Source organism: Meleagris gallopavo, chromosome 13, assembly GCF_905368555.1.
Source record: "Meleagris gallopavo chromosome 13, MGAL_WU_HG_1.1, whole genome shotgun sequence".
Classification (NCBI taxonomy): domain Eukaryota; kingdom Metazoa; phylum Chordata; class Aves; order Galliformes; family Phasianidae; genus Meleagris; species Meleagris gallopavo.
The window spans coordinates 18,467,397-18,484,759 of NC_139416.1; the positions used below are offsets into that span (position 1 = coordinate 18,467,397).

At 57.1% G+C, this 17,363-nt stretch overlaps 1 protein-coding gene across 5 annotated transcripts in view; it reads left to right on the forward strand.

The window, feature by feature from the left end:
* The window catches only part of WWP2 (WW domain containing E3 ubiquitin protein ligase 2), a 31,957-nt gene extending 14,851 nt beyond the window's left edge, over nucleotides 1-17,106 (forward strand). For all 5 annotated transcript variants that reach the window (XM_085235028.1, XM_085235031.1, XM_085235032.1 and 2 more), the window contains 17 exons: nucleotides 1,349-1,562; nucleotides 5,179-5,268; nucleotides 6,834-7,008; nucleotides 8,726-8,780; nucleotides 10,085-10,166; nucleotides 10,382-10,510; nucleotides 10,725-10,803; nucleotides 10,920-10,991; nucleotides 11,077-11,165; nucleotides 12,210-12,369; nucleotides 13,055-13,188; nucleotides 13,271-13,411; nucleotides 13,818-13,938; nucleotides 14,238-14,342; nucleotides 14,433-14,529; nucleotides 15,561-15,633; nucleotides 15,828-17,106. In XM_085235028.1, the coding sequence (XP_085091154.1) occupies nucleotides 1,349-1,562; nucleotides 5,179-5,268; nucleotides 6,834-7,008; nucleotides 8,726-8,780; nucleotides 10,085-10,166; nucleotides 10,382-10,510; nucleotides 10,725-10,803; nucleotides 10,920-10,991; nucleotides 11,077-11,165; nucleotides 12,210-12,369; nucleotides 13,055-13,188; nucleotides 13,271-13,411; nucleotides 13,818-13,938; nucleotides 14,238-14,342; nucleotides 14,433-14,529; nucleotides 15,561-15,633; nucleotides 15,828-15,927 (1,916 nt within the window). In that variant the 3' untranslated portion in view covers nucleotides 15,928-17,106. The remainder of the gene's footprint in view (nucleotides 1-1,348; nucleotides 1,563-5,178; nucleotides 5,269-6,833; nucleotides 7,009-8,725; nucleotides 8,781-10,084; nucleotides 10,167-10,381; nucleotides 10,511-10,724; nucleotides 10,804-10,919; nucleotides 10,992-11,076; nucleotides 11,166-12,209; nucleotides 12,370-13,054; nucleotides 13,189-13,270; nucleotides 13,412-13,817; nucleotides 13,939-14,237; nucleotides 14,343-14,432; nucleotides 14,530-15,560; nucleotides 15,634-15,827) is intronic.
* Nucleotides 17,107-17,363: the final 257 nt, after the last annotated feature.

The following is a 17,363-nucleotide window of genomic DNA, read 5'->3' on the forward strand; positions in this document are numbered from 1 at the left end:
AACCTGGAGCACCGTAATTTCCATTTTGCCAAAATCCATTCTGGGAGGGAAGTGGGGGTGCAGAGGGCTGCAGCGGGGCACAGCAGTTCAGCCTGTAGTCCTGGCTTGCCCCAGTGCTGCTCAGTGCCACTGGCTGCTTGGCCCGTGCCCCACTGGGACGCACCCGCAGGCACGGCGCTGTTCCTGGGCTCTGCTCGCTTCACAACGCGTTGTGCTGGCCCGGCCCCAGCCTTCCCAGTGACTTTATGGCTGTGCTGTCCTTGTTGCTGTTTATCTCTCAGCAGCGTGCCAGCTGGGGCGTTACACCTCGGGATGGGAGGTGCTGCCTGGGGGTGGTGCTGGATGCTGTGTCACGCTCAGCATGCCTCCAGAAGCCTTCCTCTTCCTCCCCGCTCGGTACATTCTGTTGCTGTTAGTGCGTGCAGTTTGGGAGCAGGCTGCTGCAAGAACTTCCCAGTTACGTTTGTAGCCCATAGCTGTAATTTCTTCTGAGAAGAAAAGGAAGTTACTGTGTGGCATGCGTTCTCCATGGTGTAGCTTAGCCCCAGCCCTACTCCTCCCAGAATCCTTATCAGTGGACTTTGAATCATCTTTTCCCCTGTTCTCTCCAGGACTGAGATCAATGCAATTGCAATGCAGTCACCTGAGTCAGGTTCCCTCAGAAGACTGGCACAGTTTGCTTGAAGCTCCTCAGTCCTCTTCCTAAAGCTTGCTAGCAGGAAACACCTGACTACTGTGCAGTGTTCATTACAAAACTTGGGCTTGCAGCTTTTTATATTTCTTAATTCTGACCTGTGGAGCTCTATCTGCATCCCTTTTTGTTTTGTTTTTAATTCTTTAATTTCACTGTGGCTGTGGCAGAAGTTATCCTCTGCTGTGCTGTCAAGCTCTGGTTTTTTGGCTAGCTGATAAATATTCATCAAACAAATCTCCTTTCATTCTTTTGGTCTACATTTTCCTCCTGATCAGTTTTCATTGTGGTTTTCCCTTGCTCAGTCCCTTCCTCTCTCCACAAACACAGTGGAACCGGCACCACTCAGCTCCCAGCAGTGTCTGTTGTGGGGATGCTGTGAGGCAGCCCCTAAGCTCCTCGCTTCTGGCATCCATGTCAGGCCTGCAGTACATCTGCAGGCAGCAGAAGGGATACTGAGCACAAATGCAGTTGTGTCTGCTTTTATCTCAAGAGGAAAGATGGAGGCAGAGGCTCTGTGGGACCTGGCCTGGCCTGGAACTGTGTGCTCCCTGTTGCCATCACCACCACCACCGCCATGGTTGTGGGGCTGCCCCAGGGTGGTGGAACAGCCTGTGCTGTTCTTGGTGCTAATATCTCTGCCCTCTGCCTTCCCAGTGAACGGTGATGTGGTGGGAGCTGCGGACGTGGAAGAGGAAAGGCCAGCTGCGGGGACAGCCACGCTGGCTGCAGCGACGTCGAGCCCAGCTGAGGGCTCTGTTGCTGCATCCATCCTTCCTGCCCTGCCTGGCTCCACTGAAGCTGAGGAGGGAGCACCCAGCACCCCGCAGGCACAGACAGCAGTGCAGGCTCAGGACTCTCTGCCTCCCGGGTAAGCAGCTCTGCCTCCTCCTGCTCGAGGCTCTTGTTCCCTGATGGGGCAGTGTGACTGAGTGTCCTGGGGGTACTCGAGGAGGGAGGCACAGCCCAGGAGGCAGTGTGAAAGCTGTTGGGACACTGCTCTGTGCTGCAAGAGGGGATGGGTGTTGGAGAGCTGGGCTGTGCAGCAGGGCTCAGCAGCAATGACCTTCCTGTTCAGCAGAGCGTAGGGTATGGGAAGCCCTGCAAGGGGCCATGAGGAGAGCCTGGGAAGGGAGCCTAGAGCAGAGAGGGGTGCTGCTGGAAGTGCAGAAGCATCCAAGAAGACCTGCTGTCTCTGTCTGGTTCTGCTGGAAGACACAGATCGCCATTCATCTCTGACACAGCTTGTTCTGTCCAGCCAGAGCTGGGTCTGTCTGTGTTGCTGGACTGCTCTCTCCTCCTTTGGGCCAGGACTCTGATCTGTATCCATTGTGGGGCCCTGGGGAAGTGAACAGTGAATCGCATCTCCACTGTAAGTGGCCTCCCAAGGCTGATGCCTGGAGCAGCGAAGACTTCAGAGCTCCTGTGGCCGCTCAAGGGCTCAGTGGGAAGAAAATAGGAGAGAGAGAGAGTGTGGATCTGCAGGGAGCTCCTGAAAGGGTGGCATGGATATCAAAGAGTGGAATAGGACATAAATGGCCATTGTGGGGAACTGGAAAGGATTCTCCCGCAGTTTGTAGGTCTAGTGCTACTGGATCCTGGGCTCTTCTGGCATTACTGGGAGAGAGGGAGAGAGAGTCATCCTTGGGAAGGTGAAGCCCAGTCCTGTGTTGTGCCAGTCCCGTGGAAATGTCGGACTGGGGTTCCTCTCTGGCTGCTTTGTGTCTTGCTGGACGTTGGGAAGGAGTGGGGCTGGGGCAAACTGAGCCTCATCCTCCACCTTTCCTACACCTTTGCTCTGGACTGCAAATGCAGAGCAGCACAGAGGGGTTGCAGTGCCTCGTATTCATACGAAGGGAGCTGTTTATTTTCCTCTGGCTAAGCTGATGCCTGGAAGGTCAGGGCCTCGCTGATGTGTCAGTCACAGGTAATTAGGGTTAACGGCTCAGTGTGCCTTTATGCGGGGTGTGTGAGGGTTACTGTTCTCCAGCCTGGGCGCTTCCTGTTTCCAGGCAGCTGGAAAAGTCCAGGACTCTGAAAAAGGTCTTTATTCCAGCCCATGCCCCTTCCTGTGCTTACTGGGCAAATGGGAGCTCTCCTCCCCACCTCTGCCTGCTTGAGGTGCAGAGATGTGGATACTCCTCCCCCGGGTATGGAGAGGGGCCTTCATTTTCCCTCCCTACTTCTTACCACAGGATTTGTAGCGGGAGAGGAGAACAGCAGCATCTTGCATGCACTGTCTGAGCTGTAGTGGCTGCTCTGCTCTGCAGGTGGGGTCTGAGTGTTGAGGTGCTCCCAGGTGAATCCAGAGTGGAGCACTGGATCCGGCCAGGCCGTGAGCCCTGTGTGAGGGCAGCTGGAGGCTGCTGCCTCTGCCAAGCAGGGATTTCAGAAACGTCCGTGGTTCTGAGAATTGTAAAAGTGAGCTCTGGGGGATCTCTGGAGACCCGATATGAGGAAGCTGCCTCCGGCTGGCTCACTGCACTGAGGGATTGCTGTGATTCGTGGTTTGGGGCCCAGTATGGGATGAGGATGCAGCTGGCTTGCAGGAGACAGTGATGCCTCAGGCAGGAGGCATGTGAACCAAACCAGGCTGTTCTAGCACTGTGCAGTCCTCACCAGCTCTGGTGATCACTAGGTCCCTTGCAGAGCTGCTGGGAGCCATCGTGTCACTGCCCCTAAGAAGCTACCAGAAGGCTGCCTGTTCCCTGGGTTCCTCTGAACATCTTTTTTCATCCCGGGAGCAGAGAGGGCACTCACGCTGTGCAGAACAGGAGCAGCTCCGAGCCCATTCCTCCTTCCTGGCCGTGGCATGTGGAGTGCCAGCATGTTGGGTTCACATGGGGATCCGTAGCTCTTTATGTGGCCCAGAGAGCTCTCTCTGAACATCTGCACCAGATGTGCTGAACACAAAGGGAACATACAACCAGTGGTCTGTTTGGGGCTGGAGGGTGCTGGAAGGTGTCCTGAATCGTTCCAGCCCCAGCTGTGTGTGGAGCCCTCCCTCACTCCGGCCGCTGAGGAGCGGCTGTGCTGCGGGAGCAGCCCAAAGCCTCAGTGTGGGGCGCTGGCCCTCCTGCCTGGGTGCCCATGGGACAGCAGGGCCACGAGAGCGACTGGCTGCGCATCTGGTTCCTATCAGCAGTGATCCCAGGCAGGGACAGGCGCTTGCTGCCATTCTGCGCACACAGCCTCGTCTGCGCGCACAAAGAGCTGCATTATGTGCCTGGCAGCAGGCACGCTGCTGTGGTTTCTTACATAAGGAAGGTGTTCTGTTTGGACTGCAGGACTGCCCCACAGCCTCCGCTTGCCTCTCCTGCAGCGGTGCGGGCGCACATGGTGCTCACTGGGGCTGAGAGCTCCCAGCCTTTCTCAGAGCGGTGGCACAGCTGTGCCATGCATGGACCTGCGGTCATGGTGCGTGTGGCTCCGGGCTTATGTCTTACCCTGGGGGCTTGGGGAAAGTGGGAGTGCTGCAGATGATGGGCACTGGTGCTTGGAGCACCTTCTCAGAGCACTGTGTGGGCCTGCCAGCCCTCATCCATTCAGCTGCCAGCACAACAGAAGTGAGTAGGTTAATTTCCCAGGGCTTTTAGTAATGATTAATTGAGGCTGAAGATTGAATCGGGAGGGAGACCTGTGGGAGCAGAAGCGTGGCAGGAGAACACTTGATCTGTCGGCAGCTGTGTGCTGCGGAGTAAGAGCTGACAAAGCGTGGTGCTGCGCGGAGACTCTGTGTTTGCCAGAGTGTAAACTTCCATGAATGAGTGAATGGAGTTGAGGAATGGCTGCAGTGCTGTGCAGGACTGGGCTACCCTGTGGCTCTGGGTTCCCTGGAGGGCTGCATCCTCATGGTGTCTGGAAGCAGTGGGGCTGCCAGGGAAACACAGCCCCAGCCCGAACTTGAAGGTTCTACTTTAAAAATGTATGAAAAGAAACAAAACAAAAACACATGGATATAAAGCTGCACCTGAGTGAAGTGACTGATTCTCTTACTTTCTGCAAGAAGGCAGAACCCTAATCTGTGCTCCCAAAGACACCTATCATCAACACACAGCCTGCTGCAGCACCTCTGCTGTATGTACCGAACCAAAGAGCTGCCAGGTCATACTGTACTTTAAAGAAAGCTTAAACTTCTGTAGTTAAGCAGTGAAAGGAGACAGGTTACTAACCCACCAGATGCAACTCTCTAATGAGTTGACTGTTAATTACTATTGGCACACTGGTCCCTGGGGAGCCCTTACAGGTTAACACATTGTCTGGATAGTGCTGGGTCCCTGGTGCTCATTCCAGCCGAGCCCCTCTGCTGGCCCTGGCTTAGCACAGGTTCCTGCATGTCTCTTGCTGAAACTGCTCTGCCCAGTGCTGGAGCTCTGTGGGGCGGGCATGGAGAGCAGCAGGCTCTGGTTGCTGCCAGGATTTGGGCTCTGCCCTGCTGGGGTTTGGGCTCGCTGCCTGTCCATACCAACTGTGTTTGTCTCTTTCAGGTGGGAGCAGCGGGAGCTGCCAAATGGTAGAGTCTACTATGTAGACCACAACAACAAGACCACCACGTGGGAACGACCGCTCCCGCCGGGGTAAGGGCCTTGGGGCAGGTGTGGGGTGGGGTGAGGTGAGAGGGCTGAGCTCTAGGTGGGCACACACAGACACATGTCACGTGCCCCAACCCTGAACCTGGACTGCATCTGCTGAGGGGCCTCTGTTCTTACTGCCCTGGGGTGTGCTTGTTCTCACACATATGATGCTGCACAGCTCTGTGAAACTTGCAGAAAGATCTCTGCAGAACTTGTATTTGCGGGGGAGGGTCATCCTTCTGTATGCAGAATTACACAGTCCTCTGGTCACGCAGGCTGCATGTAGCCCTCAGGGCCTATGCATTTTCCAGAAGCTTGTTGAGTTCTCACCTCTTCTCTGTGCCCCAGAAGCAGAGAAGTCAGTACAGCCAAGCTGCTGTTCTCTGGGCTGGGTTAGCTCATGGCTGGAAGGAGCACACTGCTTCACAGCCAGCATAGCAGTGAGCCTGAAATACAAACCAGTCCTGGGAGCTCTGGGTCCCCATGCTCACATGCTGCCCTCAGTTGAGCCGTGATTCCTGCAGCTCTCCCTAACTCTTGCTGGTTCTCCAACAGCTTAAAAGCTGCCTGGTATTCAGAGGGAGACTATTCCCAGGAAAAGACAGGTTTGGGAGGGCCCCAGGTGTGCTCCTCTCCTATCCTAGAATCACAGAGTCACAGCATGATTGGATTGGAAGGGACCTCACAGCTCCCACAGTCCTACCCTGTGCTGTGGGCTCAGTGCCCCCACCAGCTCAGACTGCCCAGGGCCCCATCCATGGCCTTGAACACCTCGAGGGATAGGCACCCACAGCTCTCTGGGCAGCCTGTGCCAGTGCAGGTGTTTGCTCGGTGACTTGCCTCTGCCAGGTGCCAGCCTTCCTGGAAGCACATGTACTACACCTCAATCGTGGTGCCCGGCAGCACTGCCTCACTTCACTTGGGGCAGAGCTTCTGTATGCCCTCATGGCAGGGCTCACCTTGTGCTGCGGAACCCTTTCAGCATGAACTTGCTTGTGCTGGAGCTGCGAATGGAGCCCCTGCGTTGGAGGGCAGTGCTTAGTCTTGGGAGAGGAGCCAGAGAGCGAGTGTGGGAAGTCAGCCCGTGCTGTCAGTGTGAGAGGAGAAATCAGTCCCCAGAGGGGACCTCAGCCCCAGCAGCACTCAGTATTCCTCTCTTGGAGGCTGCTTTTCTCACCTGTGTTTCTGGAGGGCGTTGATGCCATGGAGTCCCTGTGCCTTCATGCAGTGGTTGCACTGAGTAGCTGTGTGGTGTGTGAGCTGAGCATGAGGTGCAGCTTGGGTCTGTGCTGGTTGTCACCGCTGTCCTTTGCTGCTGCAGTGCTCTCAGGGGTGTGCCAGACCCTCTGTCTCCTGAAGGGCTGTTCAGCAGTGTGGTGCCATGCGCCGGGCTCTGAGCAGCAGCAGGAGTGCTGGAGGAGGTGGGACAGTGGTCTGCTCACCAGTAGGGTGTGAAATCCCTTGGAGAAGGGGGAATCCGGCTCTAAGAGCACTGAAATGGGGCTACAAGTGCCAGGGAGCCCTTTTTTCCAATGACGGGTAGTGACATCTTCCCGTGGTGCCTCCAGGTGGGAAAAGCGTGTGGACCCCAGGGGCCGCTATTACTACGTGGACCACAACACCCGCACCACCACGTGGCAGCGCCCCACAGCCGAGTACGTCCGCAACTATGAGCAGTGGCAGTCCCAGCGCAGCCAGCTGCAGGGAGCCATGCAGCAGTTCAGCCAAAGATTCCTGTACCAGGTGAGAGCCGGGGGCTGGCTGGCAGCAGGAGGCCGTGTGCCCGGGGTGTCCGTGGCGTGGGCATTGCTGCCCACACAGCTGGGCGGTCTCTTCAGGCCTTGTGGAGAGAGCTGGAGGGGGCAGAGGAGGGGGCTCCCGCTGAGGCTCGGCTGTGATCTGGCACTGGCTTCTCTGGCAGGCGCCTTTGGAGCCGCTCCAGTGCTGTGCGAGTCACCCTGGCTGTGTTCTGTGAAGTGCAGAGGGAGGGACTCGCGCTCCAAATTTAGCCTGATGAAACGATTGTACTTCTCATTTTGAGCTTTCTGCTGTGAGCAGCGATGGCTCCTGCTCTGCCTTTCTCTCCACTGGGACTCTGTGCTTTGCTTTGCCCTCTTGGTCCCAGCGGTGGCTGCCTCCCCTCCTGGTGGCGCAGAGCCCCCTCTGGGCCGTGCTGCAGCAGGGTCCCTCCACAGCAGGCTGCGTGGGAGCAGCACTGCGTGCACCGAGGGGTCTCATGGCACAGGGCCGTGCTTGGTGGCTGCAGATCATGAAGCTGCTGATCGCCATCTCCCCGGGGCCCTGCGCCGAGCTCTTGTTTCTCTGCTCTGTTTGTTTGAATTGGTTATTTTTAAGTCACAGTGAGGCGATAGCCCTGGACGTTCCTCGGCTTCTTCTCTGGGCAGGGAGTGAGGGAGCTACCCGAGGTGCACCTTGCTGTGCCAGGGCCTCTCCTGTACTCATCCTGTTGCAAGAGGAGAAGCCGAGTGTGGGCTGCTCCAGCCCCAGTGCACCCCAGAGCATCCCTAGGTGCTGGACTGGCCCCTGAGTTCTGGCACCCATTCTAGGTGGGCAGGCTACCCTGGCACCCCCGGTGGTGGTTGTGCCCCATCCCCATGGAGGTGGGCTGAGATGCCAATCCCTCTCTTGAGTTTGGGCTTCAAGAGGTGTGGCGAAAAGACCTTTCTTATTACAACGCATTTCTTATTGAACCCCAGAGTCATTTCCATACTCCTTCTGCACTGAATCACCGGCTGCCGGGGCTGCACCTCCGTCCCTGGAGCTGTGGGCTAACACAAACCAGGGCGCAGTGCCTGGGGCACCCCCCGGTTTAGGCTGGGTGAGGCCTCCCGCCCGGCACAAGAAAGGTGCTTTGTGTGGCCCCGACCTGCTGGGGGGGGGCCGGGAGCCGCCTGTCTGCGCAGCCATGAATGTGCTCTCAGTGCGAGCGCATCCCGGCCCTGCGTGCTGCCCGGGAGGAGGGGGGTGCGGGCCCCGCCAGGAAGCGCTGGGCGTGGACAGGGCTTGTGGGAATGATTTCATTGGAAAGGCCTGCGATATTTTTTCCCTCTTGTGTGTGGTTCTTGGAGGAGGCTGGAGGTGTATCTGCTGGGGAGAGCCGCTCGGGCCAGCGGGAGCTGAGCTGCCGTGCACATCTGGAGCTGCAACACGGTCCCGCTGCTCTCTGTGCTGCCCCCAACCTCTGTTTAGGTTGTGCTTTTTTCCTTTTTTTTTTTTTTTTTTTTAACACCCCCTGAGCGTACAATTGTTTTGTTTTGTTTTGTTGTTGTTGGTTTTGGTTTTTTTTTTTTATTTTTTTTTTTTAAGTACTTTGGGAGCTGTGGGCCAATAGGAGGCGAGTGGGAAGCAGGGCTGTGGACTCCCCTCCATCTGTGCCCTGCTCCTCCTGCCTGTCCTGGCCCTGCTTTTTATTTTGTGTTTTGCCCTCTCTCATCTCTAGCCGTCCGGTGCCCCGTCTGACAATGATCCTCTTGGTCCCCTTCCTCCTGGCTGGGGTAAGTACAGAGCCCCTTACCTGCCTGCGCCCTGCCCTGCTGCGTTCAAGATGCTCCATGCATCTGTGTGTCCTTCCTGTGTCAGTGTGTGCCCCATCTGGGGACACAGTGCTCCCCATACTCTGCTGTATGTGGGGCTGTCTGCCTACGGTTAGCTCCATCTCTGATTTGAAATCCAGCTTTTTTCCCATTTTTTTTCCACCTTTTTTCTCTTTTCCTGGAGAATTTCCCAGCTCTCTCTCTCTCTCTCAGCTACTGAATGCAGAAGTGTTTGTGGTTGTTCTTTGGACTAGGGCAGAGAACAGGGATCCAACTCCTTGCTCGGCCCTAGAGCCCTTGAGTGCTCTCCCTGCTGCCACGCAGTGCCACTGGGTGCCCTACCGCCAGGCACAGCAGGATGGCAGCCCTGTCCCCAAGTGCTGCTGTTGCCCTTGTGCCTCATCCAGAGTGTGGGGGTACCTTGGTGTACCTGAGCTGGGGAGGGCTGGCAGTCGGAGCAGCAAGGGTCTGGTGACATGGAGGTGGCATTAATGGGAGCTGAGGGATGCTGTGGGGTGCCGGGATGTTTTAAAAGGGCCCCAGTGCCAACTGCAGAGTGTAGATGGCCCCTATCCTGAGGGAGGCATCCCTGTAGGACGGTGGACTGGGGTGTGGGAGGCTGCCCTGTCCCTGTGCCTGACCCAGGCAGATGGATGGGGTCCCTGGGGCAGCTGGAGCCAAGAGCAGAAGTGCTGGAGCACCCTATCACCATGCCTGGTGCATCTGCGGGGGCTGGGGGCAGGAATGTCCCATCATCATGTTCCCTCCCACAGCCTGAGAATGAGCAGGGGGGGACAGGGAGTGCGTGCAGAGCGTCCTTCTCAGCATGGAGAGGGGCTATGCTGGGAGCACACATGGTGATGGGGACACAGCAAGCGGAGCAGGCGCAGAGCAGTAGGCAGCAGTGGTGCTGGTCTGAGCAGTGTTTGTTTTATGGCTGTGTGCAACAGAGAGGGTGTGTGTGTGTGTGTGTGTGTGTGTTTGTGCGCAGGCAGCGGGACTGCGAGAAGGCTTCCCTGGGGTCATGGCCCCACAGGGTGCCCCTGCGGACCCTGGAGAACTGGGCCTTCCCCAGAGGCACTGCTGCTTCTGCACATGGAAAAAAATGTAATTTTAAAAATCATTATTTTCATTTTTAATTCTGCTTCTCCATATGTAGTGTAGCAGAGCAGGTGGAGAGGTGGGATCTGACAAACACTGGGAAGGGAGGGCTGTTCCTGGGACGCTGGTGCCTGCAGCGCTCCAACTATGGTGTTTCCTCTTAGAAAAGAGACAGGACAACGCGCGGGTGTATTACGTGAACCACAACACACGGACCACGCAGTGGGAAGACCCTCGCACACAGGGGTAGGTGCCGTGGAAAGAGCAGGGGATGATGCTTGTGGTGGGACACCAAGCACTGAAATGTGGCTGTGAGGGTGCTGAGCCTCTTAGGTTGGGGAGCCAGAATCAAAAGCATGGTGCTGGAGGTGCGAAAGTCCAGGGCAGTCTCCAGGGGGAGCGGCATGAAGCAGGGAGAGACCTCCCAGGTGGCAGAGCGGTGACCCCATCTCTGCCTACAGGATGATCCAGGAGCCACCCCTGCCTCCTGGCTGGGAGATGAAGTACACCAATGAGGGCGTGCGCTACTTTGTGGACCACAATACACGCACCACCACCTTCAAGGACCCGCGGCCAGGATTTGAGTCTGGGTATGTGCTTGGAGCTGGGGCTGGGGGTCGCTTGTTCGCAGCTCATCCACTTGCTTTGTGGCAGGGACGCTCAACATTGGGTGTAGGTGAGTGTAGGGCCTTGCATTGCATGGAGGAGAGCTCCCTGCATGCAGTGGGGGTCAGCTCCCACTTGTGGGCATGGCAGTGTGTGCTGGAGTCGTACCCTGAGTCCATGCTGGTGCTGCTTTTGCAGGAGCAAGCAGGGTGGATCACCAGGTGCGTATGACCGGAGCTTTCGCTGGAAGTACCACCAGTTCCGCTTCCTTTGCCACGTGAGTAGTGCAGCTGAGGGCTGCTGAGCCCCCGGGACTGGGGGTGCTCATGGGTGGGCTGATGGTGTGGGACTGTCATGCCTGCCCATACATGGCCTCGTGTCTGTGCCTTGCAGTCAAATGCCTTGCCCAGCCACGTGAAGATCAGTGTTTCCCGACAGACTCTCTTTGAGGACTCCTTCCAGCAGGTGAGGAGGTGTGGGGGCTCTGGGGGTCGTGGGGCTGTCGCACTTTGAGCATCCCACAGTGACATGCTCCTTGCTCCCCCCATAGATCATGAACATGAAGCCCTATGACCTGCGACGCCGCCTCTACATCATCATGCGTGGTGAGGAGGGCCTGGACTACGGCGGCATCGCCAGGTGAGCGTGGGGCCACATGTTTGCTGTGGGGCAGGGTGAGCCCCCTGTGGCATGAGGCCTTCTGGTAGCAGGGCTCAGGGTTCCTGGCCCTCCTGCAATGCCTGCTCAGGCAGAGGAGGTGAGAACAGTGTGAATTCTGGGAAGGCACTGCGCTTCCCTATCCCTTGTACAGGGAGGGCTGGAGGTCCAGCTGGGCTCTCCTACAACCCCCAGTGCAGAGTGGCCACCGGGCTGAGCTGCCTCTGCTCCCTGCAGCCTGTAGATAGGCACTGGTGTTTCTTGAGATGGCGGTGTGTGTGCCGGGGCAAATGTGCTGCTGGCTTCTACCATCATCTACCCAGTGGATGGTGCTGTGTGGCACTGGGCTGCGCCTCCAGCTGGAGGGACTGTCTGTCGTCCCCTGGCCAGCTTGCCTAGGTGTCCAGCTCAGTGGTGAGCTTGCATTGCCTCTGCTGTCCCAGAACCTGTGCTGCGGTTTGCTCCCCACCTTCTCCTTCCCAGTGATGCTGCTGCCGGCTGTGGGCAGGGCTCCTGCTGCCTGCATCTCTCTGTGTCCTGCCAGTGGTTTTACCCTATGGTAGGTTACGTCATGCTGTTCTACCACAGGGTAGAACCACGGACGGGATGCCGGGGCTGCCTCTGCGTCTGAGGACTGCCAGCGGTGGGGGAGCAGAGTGAGGAGCTGTGCCTGTTCCCCACTGCTTGGAGTGGGAGACTGGGGGGTAGGGGAGAAGGTTGTAGAGAAGGATAGCTGGTGTTTGCGAGCACTGTATGTATGTGCACAGGCATGTGTGCACATGTTTGACAGGCTGGATTCATGCAGCTAGATCTTTCTGATGTCTCCAAAGGCACTTTATGGCCAGGTCCTGGGCTGCCCAATACTCAGAGCAGGGCTCAGTGCTTGCCCCGCACCCTGAGGAGCCGGGCGCTGTCTGTGCAGCTGTGCTCCACGGTCATGGGGCTGTCCCCACCGCTGGGACAAAGCCTCCCGTGGCAGCCCCGGGTGCTGATGTCTGCTCACCACTATCCCTTTCTCTTGCCCAGGGAGTGGTTCTTCCTCCTGTCCCACGAGGTGCTCAACCCCATGTACTGCCTCTTTGAGTATGCCGGCAAGAACAACTACTGCCTGCAGATCAACCCCGCCTCCTCCATCAACCCCGACCATCTCACATACTTCCGCTTCATTGGCCGTTTCATTGCCATGGTAAGAGCCTGGGGCCGGGGAGATCTGCTTGGCAGGGTCAGCCCCTCTGAGCACTTTCTTGCTCAGTGTGCGCCCAGAGGAGAGTGGCCATGGCAGCATGAGGTGATGTGTTGCAGGGCTGGGGCTGGGCCATCAGGCTGGGGTCGCAGTTTCCTGAGGCCGTGCCTCCAGCCAGGCCCTTGGCTGCCATCTGGTGCTATCGGCTCTGCAGCTCCGGGGCTGTTTTTAGCCCCAGTAGTGTGAGGTTTTCCAGCTGCCCCTGCTTGGCTCCTCCTGTGTTCTCACCCTCCCCAGAGCCTGGTGGGCACAAGGCTGCAGCAGTATCAGATGGGGCAGGGTCTGCCCAAAATGCTGCGTCCTGCCCAGATTCCCCTGCCCTGCCCCGCGCCTCGCAGGATCCCAATAAAACTCCAGACTATTACTCACCGCTGGGCTGTTCTAGACAAGCGTCTGCATTATTTTTGGCTGCCTTTGCCTTAGGCTCCTGGAAGCCAGGGATTCAGGGAAGCCACGGCAGAGCTCTGTTTAAACAAGTGCTCTTAATAGAGCTGTGAGGGGAGAAGGAGATGCAGTGGAATTCGTGGTGGGGAGGGGAAGGGGTTGCAAGCCCCATGCTGAGGTTTCAGCCCTGGTCTGCAGGGAGCCGTCCTGGTCCCCCTGACCCCCCCATGCCCACGCCCTGTAGGCTCTGTACCACGGGAAATTCATTGACACCGGCTTCACGCTGCCCTTCTACAAGCGGATGCTGAACAAGCGGCCCACTCTGAAGGACCTGGAATCCATTGATCCAGAATTCTACAACTCCATCATCTGGACCAAGTGAGTACCTCACGCTCCGGGGCTGTGTGAAGGTGTGACAGTGCTCCCCCTGTGGCCCCTCACGTCCTGATGCCCTCTGCAGGGAGAACAGCCTGGAGGAGTGTGGCCTGGAGCTCTACTTCATCCAGGACATGGAGATCTTGGGCAAGGTGACCACCCATGAGCTGAAAGAGGGCGGTGAGAGCATCCGGGTGACAGAGGAGAACAAGGAGGAGTACATCATGTGAGTCCGGTCCTGATGCCCCATTGGGCACCTGGCTTCGGAGCAGTGCTGGGTGGGAGTGTGGGGCTGGGGACGTGGCCCCTTCTTGGCTACGTGGCTTTGACAAGCCCGAGCTGGCGCTGCGCTGTACTGCGGTCTGGCTGCCTGTGGTCTGGGCGGCTGCCAGGGCTCTCAGGGAAGAGGAGAGGGGAAAGAGGGTGCAACTCCTCGCCTCATCCCACGCTGCTCGCCAGCTTGTGTATTGCGGGGCTGCTGGCGATCACCCGATGGTGACTGCTCCATCCTCAGAGCCTTCTGCTGCTTGTGGGCTGGGAAGCAGTGGGAGGGAATCATGGAATCATGAAGGGTGAAAAAGATGGTGAGGAGAGCCCCTGTGCCACACACGGACCCCTGCCTGCTTTTGCAGGCTGCTGACGGACTGGAGGTTCACACGGGGTGTGGAGGAGCAAACCAAGGCATTCCTGGATGGCTTCAATGAAGTGGTGCCACTCGAGTGGCTGCGGTACTTTGATGAGAAGGAGCTGGAGGTGAGCAGGCCCTGCCCCAGGCAGGACATTGTGGTGCCCATGGGGTGTGTGAGCTCTGCTCAGCCTCAACCTCTGTTTTCACCCATTGGCTCAGTGGTGTGCCCATCTGAGGCAGCGCGGGCTGCAGGGCAGGGCTGCATATTGGGTCTCTTGGTGAAAACTTCTCATCTGAGGCGAGGAATTCCCTTGTTCGCTTCTGTTGCTTGAGCTCGTGCCCTGCACAGCCCCAAAGGAGTCAGTGCTGTGAAGCGTGAACACGGGGCTGTATTTCCATCCCCCTGACTGTCCTCCATCCCCAGCTGATGCTGTGCGGCATGCAGGAGATTGACATGAACGACTGGCAGAAGAACACCATCTACCGGCACTACACCAAGAACAGCAAACAGATCCAGTGGTTCTGGCAGGTGAGCCCCGAAGTCTTCATGTGCCATGCTCAGGGCCAGGCACTGCCTGAGGCTTTGGGGTGATGGGGATCCTCCTCCCTGTGCTTGCAGGTGGTGAAGGAGATGGACAACGAGAAGAGGATCCGCCTGCTGCAGTTTGTGACTGGAACGTGCCGCCTGCCTGTTGGGGGCTTCGCGGAGCTCATTGGTGTGTGGCTGTGCTAAGGTTGGGCAGGGAGGGGGATGGTGGCCATGCCTGGCTCTGGTTGCTGGGGCCGAGTGTTCATGTTCCCATTCCAGTAGGGTAGTGATGAAGCTGCAGCGACATCTGAGCGAGGCAGTGTGCTTTGTTGCTTTGCTGGTGCTGTACTGAGACAAATTCCTTTAGCATGAACTGTGCCACTGGAGATAACCTTGTCAGCCCAGTTTGTAATCTCATTTTGAATGAGATTTGAGTGGTTTTTTGTTTTGTTTTGTTTTTTGAGTATCCTTATGGTAAGGGTGACGGAGCACTGGAGCAGATTGCCCAGAGAGGTTGTAGAGTCTCCTTCTATGGAGATATTCAAGACCTGTCTGGATGCCTACCTGTGTGACCTATTGTAGGTAACCTGCTTTAGCAGGGGGTTGGACTGTATGATCTCTTGCAGTCCCTTCCAACCCCTATGATTCTGTGATTCTGTTTTTTTAATTTTAATTTTTTGTGCTATGAAACCCCTTTTTTGGAAAACCATAGCGTGGCATTACTCTGTGTCTGCCCTTTAATTTGCTGCTTTTTGGGTCCCCTAACAGCCTGCCCACTGTTTTCTTGGAACTGATGTGTACCAGCTAACTTAACCCATTCGGTTATTCTTACTGCCATATCAGCCTTTTTCCAGCCCCCTGAAGCCAGTCCAGGGCTAACCATTTGTTGAAAGCAGCCTCAGTGACTCAGACCTCCTGAGCCAGGTCCCCTGGAAGTGTACAGACAGACTGCTCAGTCCTGTGGCTCTGCAGAGGATGTGTGTTTCAGTGCTTACTGCTGAGCAACCCACCCTGCACTCTGTGCTGTGTCACTGCATACTCTAGAAAACACTATTGTGCTTTTCCTTTGGATGCTCATCCTCTCTGTAAAGAGCCTCAGAACAGGTTCTGAGTTCAGCTCTGGGTTTGTCTCCCCATGTGCTGTAGCATCGTAGGGCTGAGGCACTCTGCTGCCTGTAGGGCCCATGTAATGAGATTGACTCTGCTCATCATTAACAGGCAGCAATGGGCCTCAGAAATTCTGCATCGATAAAGTTGGCAAAGAGACGTGGCTGCCTCGGAGCCATACGTGGTGAGTGGTTGCTGCGTGACACTGGGACACGTGGGGACAGCTGCTGGTGTCCCTGTGGGGCTCTGGCTGCCTGTATGCCCTTCTCCCATGGGATGAAGCTGCTGGGGAGACCCGTGGGAGGGGACCCTGTGGTGGGGAGCAGGGTGGCAGCAGCACTGGGCTCCCTCCCCACTCACAGCGCCCTGTCTCACCAGCTTTAACCGCTTGGATCTGCCTCCCTACAAGAGCTATGAACAGCTGAAGGAGAAGCTGCTGTATGCCATTGAGGAGACGGAAGGCTTTGGCCAGGAGTGACGGAGTCCTGCTGCTCTCCCAGCAGCTCCGGCGGTGCTTGCAGCACTGCTGCCTGTGGGATGGTGCGGATGGTGCTGATTCTGTTCTCTTGTTCCTGTGTGAGGTCTGCACACACAGCCCTGGGAAAGTATCCATGTGTTCCTCCCAACCCAAACTGAAGTTGGGAGGGGAAAGTGGGGGCAGAAGCCCAGCCCTGCTCAGCCTGGGGCTGAGGAAGGGCCAAACCCAGCCTTGTGCACACAGTGTGCACCACAGCTCCTGTCCCTTTGCTGGGACACGGGGACATGGGTGCTGCGTGGGGTTGTGGGCCGCACTCCTTGTCCCAGAGGCTGCTCCATGTTAGTGAGGTTGTCCCTGCTTGTGGGAAATCGCTGTGCACTTGGAAATGGACACAAGCAGCTTCTGACTGATGCGCTGAAGCCAAGCCCCAGTGTTCTCTGCCGTTTCTTTTGCCCCTCTCCCTGTAGCAGTACTCAGCCCTTCCCCATGTGGCACAGAGCCACCGATGGACTCCAGCCCTGACTTAAGGAGCCAGGCTGGGGCTTTTCCCAGGCTTATTTAAATAAGATCTGGTTTAGGTGTAGGCTATCCCTCCTGTTATTTTTTCAGCCTTCCTGTGGCGTTTCAGTAGATACATTAAGGATGAGAAGTGGGTCTTGAGCTGACTCAGGTGCTCATAAAGATACAATTGCGTTTGGGCCCTATCCCGCTCCCAGCACGGCACTTGGGTGCCTGCAGAGGGGGCTGCAAGGTGCAGGCAGGGCTGGGCCTGGCACCATGTTCCACCTTGCTACAGTGTTTCGAGTTGCCAGTGTGCAGTGCAGCCCTGTGCTGTTTGGTATTTAAAGCAAGTGCTGGGAGCTGGTGCCCTGCAGCTTGTGCGAGGCTCGACCACCCCCATCCTGTGCTGTGCCAGGAGTTTCCAGAGCTGTGATAAGGGCAGGATCAGGCCCTGCCCATGCCCCTGCAGTACCCGGGGTGACGGGCCGTGGTGTCCTGGCCGTGGCTCTAGGACAGGGCCCTGGTGAGCAAGCGTTGGTGTGTGTTTATCTGTACATAAATGAAATCGTGGATACAAAGCTCTGCAATAGCTTCTGACCGATAACTGGAGCGTTTTGTACTGCACCATCCTGCCTCGGTGATGCCAATTTCTTGTGCAATAAAAGACAAGCAGCTCTCGCGGTGCGTCCCTGGCTGGTGTTGCAGTGCAGGGACAGCCCCCTGCTCCCCGTGGATGGGGCTGGAGGTTTGGGTACAGGATCTGAGCAATGCTGGTCTGGGGACTGCATGGGGTACTCTCCATGCCCCCATTTCAGGAGCAGGGATGGCTCTGCTCAGAGTTGCCTCTAGGTTTGTTTCCATGAATACATACATACATTGTCTGTTTTTCTGTGCACACACACAGGCACCTTTCTTGTGTTGAGGGTCTGGCTGGG